The sequence below is a fragment of the Anas acuta genome, chromosome 5 (genome assembly GCF_963932015.1).
Source record: "Anas acuta chromosome 5, bAnaAcu1.1, whole genome shotgun sequence".
Classification (NCBI taxonomy): domain Eukaryota; kingdom Metazoa; phylum Chordata; class Aves; order Anseriformes; family Anatidae; genus Anas; species Anas acuta.
In genome coordinates this window covers 62,316,968-62,333,422 of record NC_088983.1, presented here as the reverse complement: position 1 = coordinate 62,333,422, position 16,455 = coordinate 62,316,968, and the positions used below count along the sequence as shown (strand labels likewise).

General features: G+C 38.6%; 1 protein-coding gene across 8 annotated transcripts in view; it reads left to right on the top strand.

Moving 5' to 3' along the window:
- TRIM66 (tripartite motif containing 66) overlaps positions 1-16,455 on the top strand; it is a 47,102-nt gene that overhangs the window by 5,132 nt on the left and 25,515 nt on the right. For 5 of the 8 annotated variants that reach the window (XM_068685248.1, XM_068685249.1, XM_068685250.1 and 2 more), the window contains 4 exons: positions 9,535-9,638; positions 12,971-13,118; positions 14,542-14,674; positions 16,156-16,272. In XM_068685248.1, the coding sequence (XP_068541349.1) occupies positions 9,535-9,638; positions 12,971-13,118; positions 14,542-14,674; positions 16,156-16,272 (502 nt within the window). Of the gene's footprint in view, positions 1-5,157; positions 5,821-9,529; positions 9,639-12,970; positions 13,119-14,541; positions 14,675-16,155; positions 16,273-16,455 lie in introns of those variants that run through there. The other 3 variants (XM_068685253.1, XM_068685251.1, XM_068685252.1) reach the window with 3 other exon arrangements.

The following is a 16,455-nucleotide window of genomic DNA, read 5'->3' as shown; positions in this document are numbered from 1 at the left end:
AAATATGTAACATCTTCTGGAATAGGACTTAAATCACAGAATGCAGTCACTTTAAATGAATGAGGCTTAATTACCATAGGGAAACATTCCAGACTCATTACTAATTTATAAGAAGAGCAAAGGCATGTAGATGGCTGGTATTTTCACAGGCTTTGAACTCCAGATGAATAAGTGGCATCATTCATTATCTCTTCCAAAGCAAATTTTAGAAACGTGTAGGAAGAGAAGATACTTTCCCTGAGGTGATGATAATCTGACAAGAGAACATAAACTAGGTAAGTTGAGGTTTGAGAAAAAATGGAAACAGTGTTAGGAGGTCACTGTTGAAAGGCTAGCAAAGGAAAAGGGGATAACTTCATGACAAAGGAGAAAGGCTATTCATGGCAGGGTACAGACAGAAAAAGATATTCAGGTAGGAGAAGGAGACAGAAGGCAAGGCAGTCATTTTGATTAAATGCCTCAAAATTTTAAATGCCTGGTCATACCAGACAGAGGTACCTACTTTATAATAAAACAACCACTACATTACTTTCATTTATCCTCATTTGACATGTAAGCTATTCCTTTCTCCCACTTGTTTATGTTTGTGAAGTGGAAAAGGGAAGTTTTGCCACTTGGTGATATTGGATGAAATGCAGCTACAGATTCTCACAAGTCATTAAAATATAAGATAGTTGTTTGAGCACTTGAGCAGGGATCAGGAATTATTTGTCTAGAGCAAATTAGAACAAAGACTAGTTTATTTCTGTATTCTTGAAGTTTCTCCATTTACTTCCTCATTCTCTTGTTGGTGGGGAACTTTTATGGGAAAAAGCAAGATTAGAGAAATGACTGAGAAAAGAAATAATGAACAGTGATGACCCAGTGTAAATGAAGGGAGGCACCAGGTGCAAAGACTTGATTAATATATGAACAGCAAAAGCAGCAAAAAGAGAAAACATATGTGTCTCTTAAATCATTGATTGAAACTGCAACCACCATGGGTCAGCCAGGATAAGTTTGTGAAATCTTCTGATGGCATGATGCTAAGCACTGCTTATCTCATCTGCATGTGCAGATGGCACAATACCTGCTCAATTTTCAATGTTATCTTTCAGTATGATTATACATTTGTGTCAATGATAAATTGTAAATAAAACAAGTGCTAAGCAACTTCAGCTGAGGTGTGAAATATTGTCTGTAAGTAAAATGCGTTTGCCACTTGCTATGAATTCCTCAAGCAACATATAAGAATAGAAAAAGTGAATGCGAAGTCAATCTGAGATTTGCTGCAAATGCATGCTTTAATTTGTGGGTTTCGATATGTCATAGTGTAAGTAGCAGTATATCAACATAAATAGTTTGTTGTATTAAGATTGCTGAAGAGCTGTAGGTAAGTGGTCTGGATATTTGATGGTAGTTGATGTTGGATGCTTACTTTTATACCTGTATCTCAGTCTTATGGTATGCCCTGAATGAAAGCTCTGAGGTAGAATGACTTCCTATGGAAAAGCTGCATATGTGTCAGAATTTATTCAAAGCTGTGAGAAGTGAGAGTTTGATAGCAATTTAAATGAAACAAGAAAATAATTTTTGAAATTTGGCTCCTACAGGTGCTTCTAATATAAAGGGGACTTTAAGTTACTCAGTTTTTTACTTCTTTTTCTGCAGGCTGCTGTCACTTTCCTTTTTTTTCCTCCTCTCCTCATTTGGAAAAAAGAATCGCTATTTTATTCTTCTCTACAGATCTGCATGATTTTTGCTTCTAGTCTGCTTTGTACATGGGAAGGAAGAGTTTTAAAGAGTGAGACTGGGGATGAGAAAAACAGAAAATTCCTAAATCTGCTGAAATGATTTTCTTAGGCCACTGCATGAATTCTGCCTTTGTACATAGCCACTCACCACGAAAACACACGCAATTGGTTCTTGAGTGATGCCTTGGCTTCTTGGGCCTGACCTTCCTAATGAGGACTGAAAACATTCAAAACCAAATTCATCCAGTTTACTGTGCCTATGCCTTCTTTCTGAGCTGGGGGTATGTGTAAAAATAAATTACCCTTTATCTGCAGCTCTTTCTTTCGTTTAGACGTTTGACGATCGATGTTGTTTTAATACTTTCAATATCACCAATGTAATAGTTTCAGAAGTAGCTGAAAGAGAAGTGGAGGTCTGTTGTTGTGAAAAGTTCACAATTTGGAAGACCGTATCAGCTTGAGGGCTGGCTTTTTGTTGTTGTTTTGTATTTCTTTTTTTAAAAAAATCACAGGCAACCACTGTTTAAATTGCAAATTAGGCCTTTGAGAACAAGGCAGATGAGAACAGATGTACTAGAAAACCTTGCAGATTTACTCTAACTGATATTAAACCCTAGTATTTCCATTTTGTGACTGAATTAGGTATATCTGACCCGTACGTTGTGCTTCACAGTTGTAAAATGAAGTTAGCAGTTGCCCAGCTTTATAAATTGCTTTGGGAAGTGGTGGATTTAATTGTATTATGTTTTTGTATTGAATTTGTACGTTGGGCTATTTTTTTTCCTGAAGTACTATTTTAAAAACATGCTTTGCCCTTTTGTGCTTCTCTAGCTTGGATAATAAAAGTCGTAGAAAATGGCTGCATAATTTCTTTTCACATTCCATGCATAAGTCAAAAACCATCCACCCTTGCTTCTTGTTAGCTTTCTGTGCACAGCGAAGGGTCCGAGATCCCCACTTAAATGCCAAGAAATGTGACATGAGAGAAATGCAAACTGAACTGGTAAGACAAACTGAACCCAGACTATTAAAGAGAACAAATGTGACTGTTGACAAGCATCCATGTACTGCATTCTGTCATTTCCAGCTAAAAATGTATAGTTTATCTTACAAGATAGATGCTATGTATAACTGTGGATTCCCAATTGTGAATGGCTCGTTAGCAAAGGACACCCAAAACTCTGCCAAGCATTGGTCACGCTTGCATTTACTGTCTTCAAAGTTCCCTTCAAGGGGTTTGTTTCAAGAAGGTTGAGCTTGGACTCCCGTGGCTCTAGGCTTTGGCATTAAGGGCATGGTGTACTAGCATAAAGAGGAGCCTCCAGGTGCCAGCACACAATGCCTTGTCTTGTACCAAGAAAACTACACTTCTGTAGAGTTCTTTAAATTGTATTGAAGCTTAGAGTGGAGTACAATTTGTCCTTCCTGGTGTTACAACAGTCATATCTAGAGGCCCTAAATAAGCTTGTTTTGATGCAATCATATATGGGAAGTGATGCAATGCATCATTCCTATTAATTCTGAAGGAGAACACCAATTTGCTTTCATTAGATCCACTTAACACAAAATATGTGTTTCGTTTCTAAAACGGGAAGTAAAAAGGTTATTCCAAGGATGGAAACTGTTCATAATGTATTTATTTAGTCATCCTAAAATGGATTTAAGGTTACTCAGCCCTTCTCACACTGTTGTTCAGATGCCAGATCCAAAAGGCAAGTGAAACAATGGGGGAATAGCTAAATATGAAGATGTGAAGTCGGAGGTTGTATTCAGAACTGTTTCCTATAACCTGTAATTGGGTCTCTAAGGAAGTGTAAATTATGTCTGCAGTTTGAGCTGTAGCTAATGCTCTCTGAGAATAATTATTCTGATGGTTGTTGGAGGAAAAAGAACAGAGGAATAGGTGCAACATGTGGACAGCAAGTATAAATGTGGTGTGTATGATAGCTCCAATGTTTGTTTCTTTATGCTAATCAATTCTCAGGATAATAATAGCCTGTTAATTATCTGCATTGATTTATTTCCCAGACAACCAGCTTGAGGGTTCTTTCTGTTTAGACCTGACCAGACTATAAGACCTTGAAAGAAAACTGTGAGGTGAGGCTTTTGATGTTCAAAAGGTCTTTGTACTCGGTTTCTATACGTGGTGCAGAGGTTAGTTTGCACTTTCAGGGATGATTGCTGCAAATTATCTACGTCTCTTTCACTTACAAATTAGATTGCTGAAATACAGGTGGATTAAAAACTTGAGGGCACTCAGCAAATTTACATCTTTGTGCTTTTACACTGGAACACTCCGTGCAGGGGTCGCTGCCGTGATGTCCACTTACTATTCCTTGGGTTCAGTGCAGTGCCGAAGCTTTCACTAACAGAAAAGGAACTGCTGTGGTATGTGAGAAATGTGACCTGCAATACGGTAGGGCTTGAGTGGGCTTTGGTGGCAGAACCCTAATGTTTTCCCAAAAGCTGATTTTGGATATGGTGCTGGAATGTCCAGACCGAGTGTCTGTGTCTGACTGCTGGATCCACTGCCTTCGAATTTCTGTTTTCCCCAGCCTGCTCTCTATTCACTATTGCTGTTGGGAGTGCAGGAGTGGAAAGGAACACTTGCCTTATGAAGGGCTGCAGACCACTTCAGCAAGGTACGAGTCTGCTGTTGAAGCTGTTCAGGGCTCCAATGTGTGTATGTATATAAACTGAACACACGCATACCTAACATACACGCTTCTCTAAGCATGTTATTCTCTAGGGCTGGTGTTTTTTGTGGTGGTGTTCAGGTGCAGTAGTCTGCTGTGAAAGGAATAGTGCAGCCCTGGAAGGATGTATGTGTAAGACTACTCCTCCACATACCTCATGTGATGAAACTTCCTGGGAGTCTGTTCAGCACAAAGTGGTCTTCAGTGCTTGCTCAATACTACCCGATAACTCAAATTCGTAGAGAACAGCTTATCTGTGGTTTATCCTGCATATCATTCTACAATAGGGTTTTATCCTGCATATCACACTGAAACGGAGCTCAAATCTAACATTAAGATCCTTGCTGGCCTTTCTAAATTTGTGCCCATCCCTTTAGCAATGAAGTCTGATGTCTTAAACGATCGTTTCAATGGATAAACAGCAGAAATTAATGAACTTATAAAAAAAAAATTATTTATGCAAACATTTCTGTCTCCTTCCTCCAATATTGTTTACATACAAACTCTACATATTTTATGTCAACAGCTCTTAGTTTTTTTTTTTTGTATATCTAGAGATTTTGATAACAATAATGGACCTCATTTGGGCATCCTGATTGCATCATAGCTGAATTTGGCTCCTGATCTCTTAATATGTCAACTCTGTTGTTTGAATGCTGTAATTCTGTGTTGGATTACTATTTAGATCCAGAAATTGCATCATTCTCATACGTACAAACAGCAAGTCTCTGGGGCTTCTGACTATTCTCCCCTTCACCCACGGTGCTGTAATAATGATATATTTAAATGAGCTGTCTGCAAAGTACAGGTTCTTAAAACAAGTTAGCACAGTTGTTTAGAGGTAGCAGTGAGGAAGTAAGGCAAGAAAAATGCTTAGGGAATGGTCTGCAAAGTGTGTTAAGGGAGTGAATGGTGTAAGACATGCTGCTGCCTGAGCCTGGAAAAGCTCTACTCCTCCCTTCTGCACGCTTGCTCCAGGTTATTCTGATGACTGAGAGAAGACCCAGGCAAGAAGGGAAGTAGGATGCTGCTATTTATCCTCTCTGTGGGATTTTTATTTCTCCACTTCAGGAAAAATACAACCAAGGCAAGTTAAGAGAGGCCTGAATGAACCTCAGAAAGGTGAAAGCAAGAAGGAAGGCGAGAGAAAAATACAATGCACTTCATAGGAGGCCAGTACATCTCTTTGACCTGCTGATTTGTTGGCATTTTTTGCTGAAGAGGGGGAGCAGCCCCGCGTACCCTGTGGAAGGTGCAGCCACTTTTGTCTGCAGTACGGCAAAGCCTGATTCCAGGGAGCACGTTGTGTGTGCGGTTCTGCTTAATAACCCTCTGCTTCCTGACAGAAGTGACTTTGTGGGCAGCTAAGTGACACTTTATCCAGAGGACAGGTAAGGGGTTTCTAGGAAATTGTGCCTTACCTTGAGCACAAACACAGCAGCATGCTCTCTTTGTGTTGTTGAAGTAGCTGCTGCTTGTGGCTATTTGTGTCTGTGTAACATTTACTTCATTTCAGGACAACTGCTTCACAAACCATTCTGTGGTGTATTTATTGTGCCAAACTATCATTAGATTTTGCAGGAAATTTGTATCGAAAAAGGTTGGGCATTTCCAGGGAGCACAGATTTTGATTAAATGGAAAAGGAAGGAAATGAGAAGTCCAATTAGCTGAACAAGTGTGATCTCCAAAGCTACCACATTCAAGAAATCCCTCTCCTCGCAAGATGCAAATGTCTTTTGTGCTTGTAATGGAGTCTTAAAAAATATACAATTCAGTATTAGGACAGGTGAAAAGGTGCTTGCTGATTAGTGCTTGTACGAGTAGGAAACTGTTTCCAATACAGTACTGCCATGGTGTCCCCATTATTTTTCCTGTTAACTTACAATGTTTGTTCTGATTTATTTTTTTTAATTTTATTCCTTTAAGCTGAGAGCTATACATGCTTTGTGTGTTTTCAAGGGAGTTTCAGAGGCGATAGCCCTGTAATTCAAAGTTACTTGGGTATTTGAGACGCCCTTGGCATTTACACAACCAGAGCTGTACTTCATTTGATGGTCTGCGGTAGGGTTTCTAACGTGATGTTCTGACCTATGTGTGGGACTTGCTCCATGGATATTTTTGTAACAGCACTGATTTCAGTAGCAAAGCTACGATCTAAAACATGGGGGAGAAATGGTAACCTGGCATCCTGAGCGTTGCTTTTAGATATCCCCAGATATTACTCAGCAGTAGCGTCTTGTACCCTCAAAATGGTGACTGTCCTAAACTTCCTAATACCACCAGGCTTCTTGGTATGTTTCAGGAGGATTCTGTGCACAGCTGAAATCTGTGCATGAAAATATGTTTTCTTAAGGTGAAAGGTATTGAAGTTTTCTTTAAAAAAAAAATTAAAGAGATAGTATTGTCTGTTCTTAAATGAATGTATTCTTTATACAATGTATTTCATACTTCACTGGTTTGAAACAGATTAGTACAATTTAAAGTTCAAGCGAACTAGCCTAAGGCTGTGAGCATTACATTAAATATCATTCAGCTGCTATAATTTGATTTAACATTCTGCACTAACTGGATAGTCTCGGAATGTAATAAAATATGTAACTTCAATATTAACTTTTTTAACCTTACGTGGAGGAATCAAGGAAGTTGTTCCTCCTATGGCGAAGTGAAGGAGTCACTGTGACAGCCATGCATTTCTTACTTGATAGACTAACCTGTTGCTAATTTCCTCTAGCCAGATCAAGGCCTGGCACTGCTTGGACAGTGCTGTTAGGGGAGTAAGACACCGGTTAAAGGTCTCAAAGGGCTAGAGGCAATTCCCTGTAAAGTCAGGAGATGGTTTCCTATCGCTGCACCAAGAATTAGAGCATGTCCTATGAGACTTACTCGAGAGGCTGCCTGTAAAGTAGGATTTTTGCTACCTAGATTATCAATCAAAATATATCCATGTATTTCTGCTGCTGCTATTAAACCGGAGTTGCTTTGCAAGGTGATCACACAGAAACTTGAAAACGGTTTCACCTTGTAGGAATTAGCACTGCAATTCACTGACGCTTGTAGCACGCACCGTTTGCAAGGAGTAGGAGGGCTCTGTCTGTGTAACACATCTCGTCTTAAGTACTGCCGTGGTTACATTTCTCTAGAGAACCGAGCTGTTAATGGAATGTATAAAAGACACAGAACCGTAATTCGGGGAAGCAGAGGGAGGTTACAGTGCGACTACTATAAAAGCATCTCATTGTCCTAGGGTGTAACAGATGAAGGTGAGTAGCTACAAGTATTGTAGGTAAGTAAGATACCCTCTTAGCTGCATTCCTAATATTAAGGATTCAAAGGGAAGGAAGTTAGACACTTCTACAGCTTTTTGCGGTCACGGCCATCTTTATCAAATGAATTTTTTAGCCTCTTTGTAACTCTGGCACCAGAACACCCTTAAACAGGACTCAAGTTACACACCCAGGAGATGAGCAAAGCCCTGGCAGCTGCTTGCGTTGCCCTTTTCCCCAGGGGAGGCTTGTAGCTGAGTAGCACAGCCACCTGTGGGTACCACCTGCTTCTCCGCACACCTGGTGGAAGCAATTCTATCTAAGATGTCTTCTTTCGAAGGAGATGCAACAATGCAAAGTTTTTTTTTTTTTTTCTTTTTTTTTTCCCCAAAGCATTTATGAAAGAAAATGAACTTATTGAGGCATCTGACTATATAGTGCTTTTGTCAGAAGTGGTAATGCAGGAAGGGCTTTATGTGTCTCCACAATTTTTTAAAAATAAAAGTAGCCCAGATCTGAAACTGGTAGGCACCAGGGTTAGAACTGCGCTTCTGGGCAGGGACTGTAGGAGCTGTGTTGCAAAGGCAGGTAACACCAAGCTGGAAAACGTGAGTGTCTCTGATAACCATCTAATGTGATTTAAGATTTGTTTTATCTCCAAGTCACCTTCCTTATTTCAAAATAATTTTAGTTAAGGCGAGAGCATATTGAACGGTGTCAGTTCAGGAAAAAGTTGTAATTGATCTTGCTTTTTAAAAACTTTCTTTAAGTAAGTGAGTTTGCATCATTTAGTCATGGAAAATATTTCTATTAGTTATCATGAATGGATCGCTTGACAAGGTGAGAGTAGCGTTAAAATTCTGTTCTCAACAAAATGGAAAGAGATATAAAAAACACTCGATAAGATAAGGTAAAAATAGACTGACACCACCACCTCTAAGGGTTTGGATTCACATCTACACTAGTTTACAGCAATGTGGTCAGAGACAGACATCCCTTTTCAAAAAAACCACTAGATCGTCTAGCAGAGTGAATTCTAGCCCCAGAAGTCTAGGAATGCAATAGCAGAGACGCAGAAATGCAGTTATACAGTTATGGACAACTTCTGGAACGGTGCTGTTAGTTCTCAGCCCAGCCACACCGTACCTAATGAAGGTGGAGCCAGATTTTGCTGCTTATGCTGCTCGCTTTGCTTTGCTTCAGGGGTGTCAGTGGAACACAGTCTGATCGCTTTGTGTCACTTGTGGGCTTGTTGTAGTGGATGTTTTGCAATTCTGACTTTTACTTAGGTGACTTTGAGCTTTTACATTGACTTTTTACTTCTGTTAACATCTTTTTACTCCTCTCTATGACTTCAATTGGAAAGCATGCTGTGCTGGAAAACTAATATTAGGCAATGTGCATTTTATGCTTTGGTATACCTCTGGTAATGCAAAGCTGATATAGAAGAACTGTAGCTAGTATCAGAAAGCACAAATAGCAAGACTCTGTAACAAAAGTATAAAGCTTAAGGTGCACCTCAGCTTTTATCAAAGCTTCAAGCCCTGATGAATTCGTGGGAATTTGGACATGTGGATATCCTTGATAAATACTGAGATAAGTCACCTGAACCATAGTATATTTCTAGGGATTTTGTTGCTTTGTTTTTCTTCCGTTTGTATTGAATTAGATCTAGCCACAAGTAACTTAAGGCTTGAAGAATGCCTCTAATTTCCTGGAACTAAGTGTTGGTTTGATGTTTTTTTTAAAAAAAACAGCAATACTTAAGTGTGGTTTATATCATTTCCTGGTTCACATGGCTGCTGTGCGTTTTTTAATTTATTTATTTATTTTAAGTGCAGGTATCCTTTCCTGCCCTGTGTGTAAACAGACCTGCTTTGCAAGAGATGTAGTTGAAAATTTCTTTCTCAAGGACTTTCACACTGATAAGTCAGCTATGGCAAAGGTAAGTGAAAGCCACTAAGTAGGGTGCTTTGTGAGTCGTTAAAACACCACCAGACTGACATTGTTTGATGAGCAGAACAAATTGTTTACAACAACAGACTCTCTTACATTTTGCTTTTGCAGCACTTTAATTGCATCACTGCGAGGGATGGACATACTGCCTTCATATTACTCTTCTAACTTTATTTGAAGAACGATTTTGACTGCTTATATATTATAACTATTGTTTCTATATTGTTTATACATTATCTAGAAGATAATGGATCTCTTGGAATTCTCATTATTCTGTTTCTGCTCTCTACACAAAGTAAACAGAAACAAAGACTATTGGTTTAGTGGTTACACCAAGATTACCCTTTAGATCCTATGCGGGATTATCATTTTCTGATCGTCTGTTTTAATCATTTAAAAAAAAAAAAAAAGGTTACATCACATTTTAGTTTCTCACTGGGGAATGGATGCAAAAGATGATTGTGAAGCATAAGATTACTATCTTGGCCAGGTATTGACACTGTACACAGATGGGTTTTACTTGTGTAAAATACCCAGATGACAAGCAAGTCTATTCTCACAATACTTTACTTGCTGCTTCTTTGTGGTGCCAGGAGAAAGGCAGAGGAAGGTGTGTATCTCTGATCCATCTATTGCAGTACAGTATTATATTGTTTGCATGAGTAAGAGAAATTTCAGAATGTGGTAGGAAACTTGTCAAAACTAATCTGTAATCTGCTGACTGCTTTAGCCAAAGTGTGCTCCAAAGCAAAGGACTGGTACCCAAGAGGCAGGGATGTTGGACTTCACCTTTTGAACCAGATCCTGGACGTCTGTCTCTTGTGTGCTTTTGTTGATTCTGAAAGAAACTGGATAGCTGCATTAGGTATTCAGTTTCAGAACCACTGGGTAGAGGGGAACACTTCTGCTATAATGTAGGATGGAAACTGTATCTTTCCAGTCCTCTGAACTGCCATTGTTATATATGTGTTGGGATTTCTTAATTATCATGACTCACTTCATTTACCTTTCAATGACAGTTGGTGTAGAAACAAAATCAAATGAGGATATCTAATATCTTCAAAAGCACTATATTATTTTTTTTAGACCTTCTTTAAAAGAAACTTTTTCTTTTGTGTAACCTTGCAGGAGTCCTGTGAGGAGTTCAGTAAAGCAGAATTCTCACTGGAGCACAGGAGTACTCTAGAGGGACTCAAGAACCCTCCTAATAGTTTTGGGCTTGCTTCCTTTTTATTGACAGTCATGTAAGAGTAAGCCTTGCTTACTGCCTTTTAACCACCCTTCCCTCAAAAACAAAGCTATGAATGATATCAGAGAAGCACCAACTCATCCAACTGAAGCACAGCCGAACAGCCATCGTTTTGTTAATTCACCTAATGTTTTCAAATGGGAATCTGTCAAGACTCATAACAAAGTGTTTGGAAACCAGATGTTTTTCAATGTGTGAAATAGTGAAGCATAAACAATAGAAAGTACTATATACAAACCGCAGAAATTGCAAAAACATTCACTTCAAAATCTCTTGCTCAAAAGGCTGTTTTTACATCACAAATAACCTAACTCTGGGAGAACTCCGTGCTCTGCAACTAAAAAATAATGCTAACATAAGCTCTAGTCAGGCTGTCTGACAGCTGAACGGTTGCACGTAAATCTGTGATTAGGCAGTTTTGGTTATTGCCAAGAAGGCAGAGCCCCTCTGAACTTGTGACTTGTTTCCCATGCAGGTGGTTTGTAAGTGCATTTTAACTTAGCCACTTCTTTTGTAACAGGCTTTGCTTCCCAGAATACTTTTGCATTTTGGTTATATAAGTTATATTAGGCTTTTTGGTTTAAAGTGTTACATATACATTTTGAAAAATGTTGTTGAGAAGCAAATGGCTAAAACTGTGTCATGGCTTACATGAATACTTTCCTGCCTAGACAACCTAACACATTTAAAAGTTTGCTTTTGTTGTCCTACAGTCAGAGAGAAATCTCTTTGAAAGAGATGGGAAATACTTAGAAACTCTTAACAGTGAGCTGATAAGAGATCAATTTGGAAATTCCAGGCCCACTGAAGAGAATGGTAAAACTTAAATGAACAGGAATAAAAATTTTTTTGTTCTTGTGCTGAAGTAAAACCTTTGAGCCAAACATGAGTCTCAGAAGTGAGCTTGGATATGGCTGTTCCACTTAGTGTTAAAGCTGTGATTTAACACTAAGAAGCCCATCAAAGAAAGAACTGTAATTGTTCTTCCCTCAGGATACCTAAGATCATGATCTGGGACTCAGCAAAGAGAAACCTGACTTTTAAATTCACCAGGACTTGCATCAGGGCCTACATGCTGAATACTTCCAAATACTTCTCTTTGTGTTTCCCATCAGAGTAGTGGGGATGCAATTGTAACAAAACCATATTGAAGATAAGCTGATGCACAACAGAAAGGAAGCACACCATAGGGAAGTCACTTTGCCATCTATTATTAGCTGCTTGAGTAGCTATAACAACAGCAGTAATATTCAAGAACTATGCATAACTACAGTAAATATTTTGTAACTGTGTAGGAAATGTTTGAGTTTGATAAACTGGTGGCAAAGCTTTTATGGTTTGAATATGGTAAAATTATATAATTATTTTCACTCTGCCCATTAGTACCTATTTGTGGCTACAGTATGTTAGAAACATTGGCGTTAGGAGATTTCAACAAGGTATTTTATGCCTCATGCAAATCCTTTTTAAGAGAAGTATCATTATAGTCACCTTGAAATAACTCCTGAGGTCATTCTGGATAACAAAGGAGTCAAATCACTCTCTTCACTTACATGGCGCTTTATTCATTTCACTTTTAGCGATGGTTCCAGACAACATAGTCAATAAGAAATGACATTTCCTAAATTGTTGAATCGATAGAGATGATATCTACAAATTCCAGTTTATTTGATGTTCCCATGTCTGTCTTATGTTTCCAGTTCATTACAGTTGATATCAATATATGAATTGAGCTTGGTTTTGGTCATCTCTTTAGAGTATAGGAAATAAGTTTTTTTATTAGGAGTATGCAGGTGTTCCTGTATTGTGTATACCATAGCCTATAGATTTTGTAGGTTTTCATACCTACAAATAACTATTGTGCTAGAGCGCAGAAAGACAGTATGTTTTAAGAGCTTCAAATTGTAATTTTACTCTGGGACCTTTTACAACAATAACTGAGCTCCTAAAATCGCTTGAATTGCTCTAATCCAACAAAGCAAAATACTAAGCTTACTGACCTGAATCACAGTTTGTTGGTTTGTACAGTCTAATTTGTTACCCATGTATGTAATTGTGCTTTTTCTTCTTAGAGCTGCTCCATGTGTAAAGAGAAGAAACCTGCTCACAGTCTCTGCACAAGCTGCAATAAGTGGTTGTGCAGCACATGTACAGAGGAACACAGACATGGCAATGAAACTGGAGACCGCTTCCTGTCTGTATCCCTGAAGGGCTGCACAGGTACTGAAGATATGCTTTGAAAGTCTAGGCTTGTTCTCATATGAGTTATTCAGTTGAGAATGGAGCGCACACAGGTTCTGTGCTAGAGACATCATGTTCTGACTGAGTGGGACTTTAAAGTGTATATACACGTAAATGAGAGATTATGGGATTCTATATCACATTAGGTGTCTGAACTTGCCTTTGCCACAATCAGTAATCCATGTTATTTGAGAAATTCTGGATACTTGTTTCTCACAGAGACAGTCTGTTCCATGTACCTTTTCCAGCTGTGGAGTGATGGGTTATGGTTTGGTAGGCTGCAAGACCAGTTGTCCTTGCCCTTCTGGCATGTGAGTGAAGAACGTGCTTCCTGAGTGTGATCAGTGTATTGCTGTTAGCAAGCACAAATGAAACCCACTGGAAAATGTTTCATGCCTATATAGTAATGATCCACAGAGAAGGGTCATCATCTTCTATTACTGCTCATTATTTACTTTATGTAAATACTGAGGAGTATGCTAACCTAAACTGAAGTAAGCAATTTGTAGTCTGAAACAAGAGTGTTGCAACTTTATAAAACTTTAGAAGGAGGGTAGAACAAGGAATAAACACAGGTGGGGCCTACTGCTTCTAATGTATTATTTTGACTGTGGAATAGAAGCTTATATTTTATTCTGATGAGGTTACACTTCCATAGTTGGTACCAACTGGCTAGAGTAAGAGAGATTTAAAACTTTGTTTATTATTCAAGAAAGATTTTTTTTATCCACCCTAGATAAAGAAAATATAGGCTGTAGAAAATGATGACTCAAATGGTGTTTCAGAATTTAAGGCAACTGCAGTTTCCTTGTGCTTCAGGTGAAGTTCTTCTCAAGAAACTGATTTGGATAGTTGTGGTCAAGTTATCTGTTCCTAGGAAAAAAGACCCCTTCCCCTCCTTTTTTTTTTTTTTCACACTTAGATAAGTAAAATGGCTTTGGTGTAGGGAAATTGAACCTTTTTTCTTGTTTTATATTAGCAAAAAAAAAAAAAAAAGTAATGTTTTCATTTGCAGTTTGTATAAATAAATGTTTTCTAAAGATCAATGCTTTGTTTAATTTCTCATGTGTTGGTCAAAAGTAACAGGATATTGTCTTAGCAAGGAAACTTTGAGGATGCAATCATGTACTTTTTTTCCTTGTCCCTTTCTAAATGCCTATCTGCTAGTAATGTTAATTAAACATTAATTAATGTTAATGTTTAATAATTAATGTTAATGTTAATAATTAATGTTAATGGTAATTAAACAAACAAACAAAAAACTGTTTCATATAATCAGATTGTTCCAGGATCTGAGTCTTTAGAGATAACACCAAGGTTTTCAATCAAATTATGTGAGAGGATGGCAACTGACTCTGAATGTCAATTCTTATCAATGATACCACTGTTTTATGTTCCTCAGCAACTGAAGACAAGGCAAGTGAATTTTCCTTATTTTGTCCAATGCATGCTCAAGAGCCACTCAAGTTGTTCTGTGAGACCTGTGATATCCTTACATGCCACAGCTGCCTTCTGACAGAGCATAAGGAACACAGGTACCAGATATTGATTGCTTAATGTCTTTTTCATAATCCTATATAAAAACATAGTGAATATAGATTTAAGACTGTTCCATCTGTGTTTCTTGTCAGCTGAAATTGCAAACTCAGTTCCAGCTTCAAAGCCTCAGCAAACTCAGTTCAGCTGTTTATGCCCAAGCAGCGTACCATGTGGGTTACTGCCCTTACAGAATCGTACACTGGGCTCAGCGGTGTGTCCCTTCCCAACTGTATCATCTGCCAGATGTGGTGTATGCGTGTATCTCTTGAGTACGATCATGAGAAAGTAGTTGCCAGTTGAACTCTACTTAGCATAATCCAATTACGTCTGTTGGTCTTTATCCAAGACATGATGACTGTAGCTTAGCTGGCTGTTTGTTAGCAGATGTGTGTGAACCATGTAAGGAATTACCTATACACTGTGACAGACCTTTTGTGAGATGTGCCTGCCCCTTTGAAGAGCAATAAAGTTTGGGATAGCTGTCACAGCATTTGCAGTAGGAAAGAAGCAGGGGATCATGTCCGGACTGACATGATCCCTTGACTGACTTGAACACACCAATTTCTTCAGCTTCAGGCATATAGCTTCTGCTTTCAAACACAGGAACCCAAAGTCAATCCGCAGGAATTATTTTTGGAAGAAGGCAGGAGAAATTTGAGAAGGGCTGTACCTGTGACTGTTAAAAATGAATTGTCTGGGTTACAGGGCCCAGTTCCTACTGCAAATGTACTATAGGCAAAGCTGTTGGGTAGTTAGCAGTAGGCACAGACAAATAAAGGATAACCCCATTTGAGTATTCAGTGTACCGGTTTGGAAGCTCAGGTCTAGCTAAGCTGCCTTTGAACAAGTTGTGCACTGCCCACTCCTTAATCAGCATGAACTGCAAACCTTCTGTAATGTAAATAATTCATTTTCAGGATGTCAAAGAATGTTTTTAAGCACAGATTTTTAAAATATTTAAACCTAGGCTTTCTGGTAATCCACCAGATATTTACAGTGACTTCTATTTCTTGAGTACATATATATGCCTTTGTACTTGAACTATTCTACCAGGAAAAAAAAAGAGCTAAGATCTATGTTTAAGCCACATATGAGCTGTGTCCAATAAAGAGTCCAGTAGACCAGTGTCTCCTTTCCTCTCACCATGAGATGTAGGAGTTACAGATAAGGCAGAATGGGTCCTTTGGAGATGCGCATCTGGCCAAGTCCTTAGTGGAGTCTGGCTGGAGAGAAACAAACTCTACCCAAGGAACTTAACAGAGCAGCAGCTGAAATCCGGCAGTTTTGCTTAGTGGTGCAATGCTGCTGTAGTGACACTAGTTCCAGCAGTTCCCCTCTAACTTTTATAATAGCAGCAAATGTAAGCAATGCTTTATTTGAGCCTGTAAAAGAAAAAAAACAAGTCATGATGTAGCTTCTCAGTAGTTTCTTATCAGCAGAAAAGAACGTGGTGTGAAAACTTCCCCTTCTTTTGCAGGTTCAGACATCTTGATGAAGCTTTGCAAAATCAGAGAGCTATCCTGAAAAATGTCATAGCTAAAGTGGAAGAGAAAAAAAATGGAATTCAGGTTTCAGCTAAACAGATTGAAGACAGGTAATTGTTGTGTATTTTTCTCATGAAAATGAATGACAAGTAAGAGTGTTATCTTTCCTAAATAGAGTTTACTAGAGAAAAAAGCTGATGCTATATATTTTTTTCTTGGAGGGGAGGAAATATGAATATTCCGGTGCCTGACCACTCTCTGGGTGCAGAATCTTTCCCTAACCCCCAGCCTGA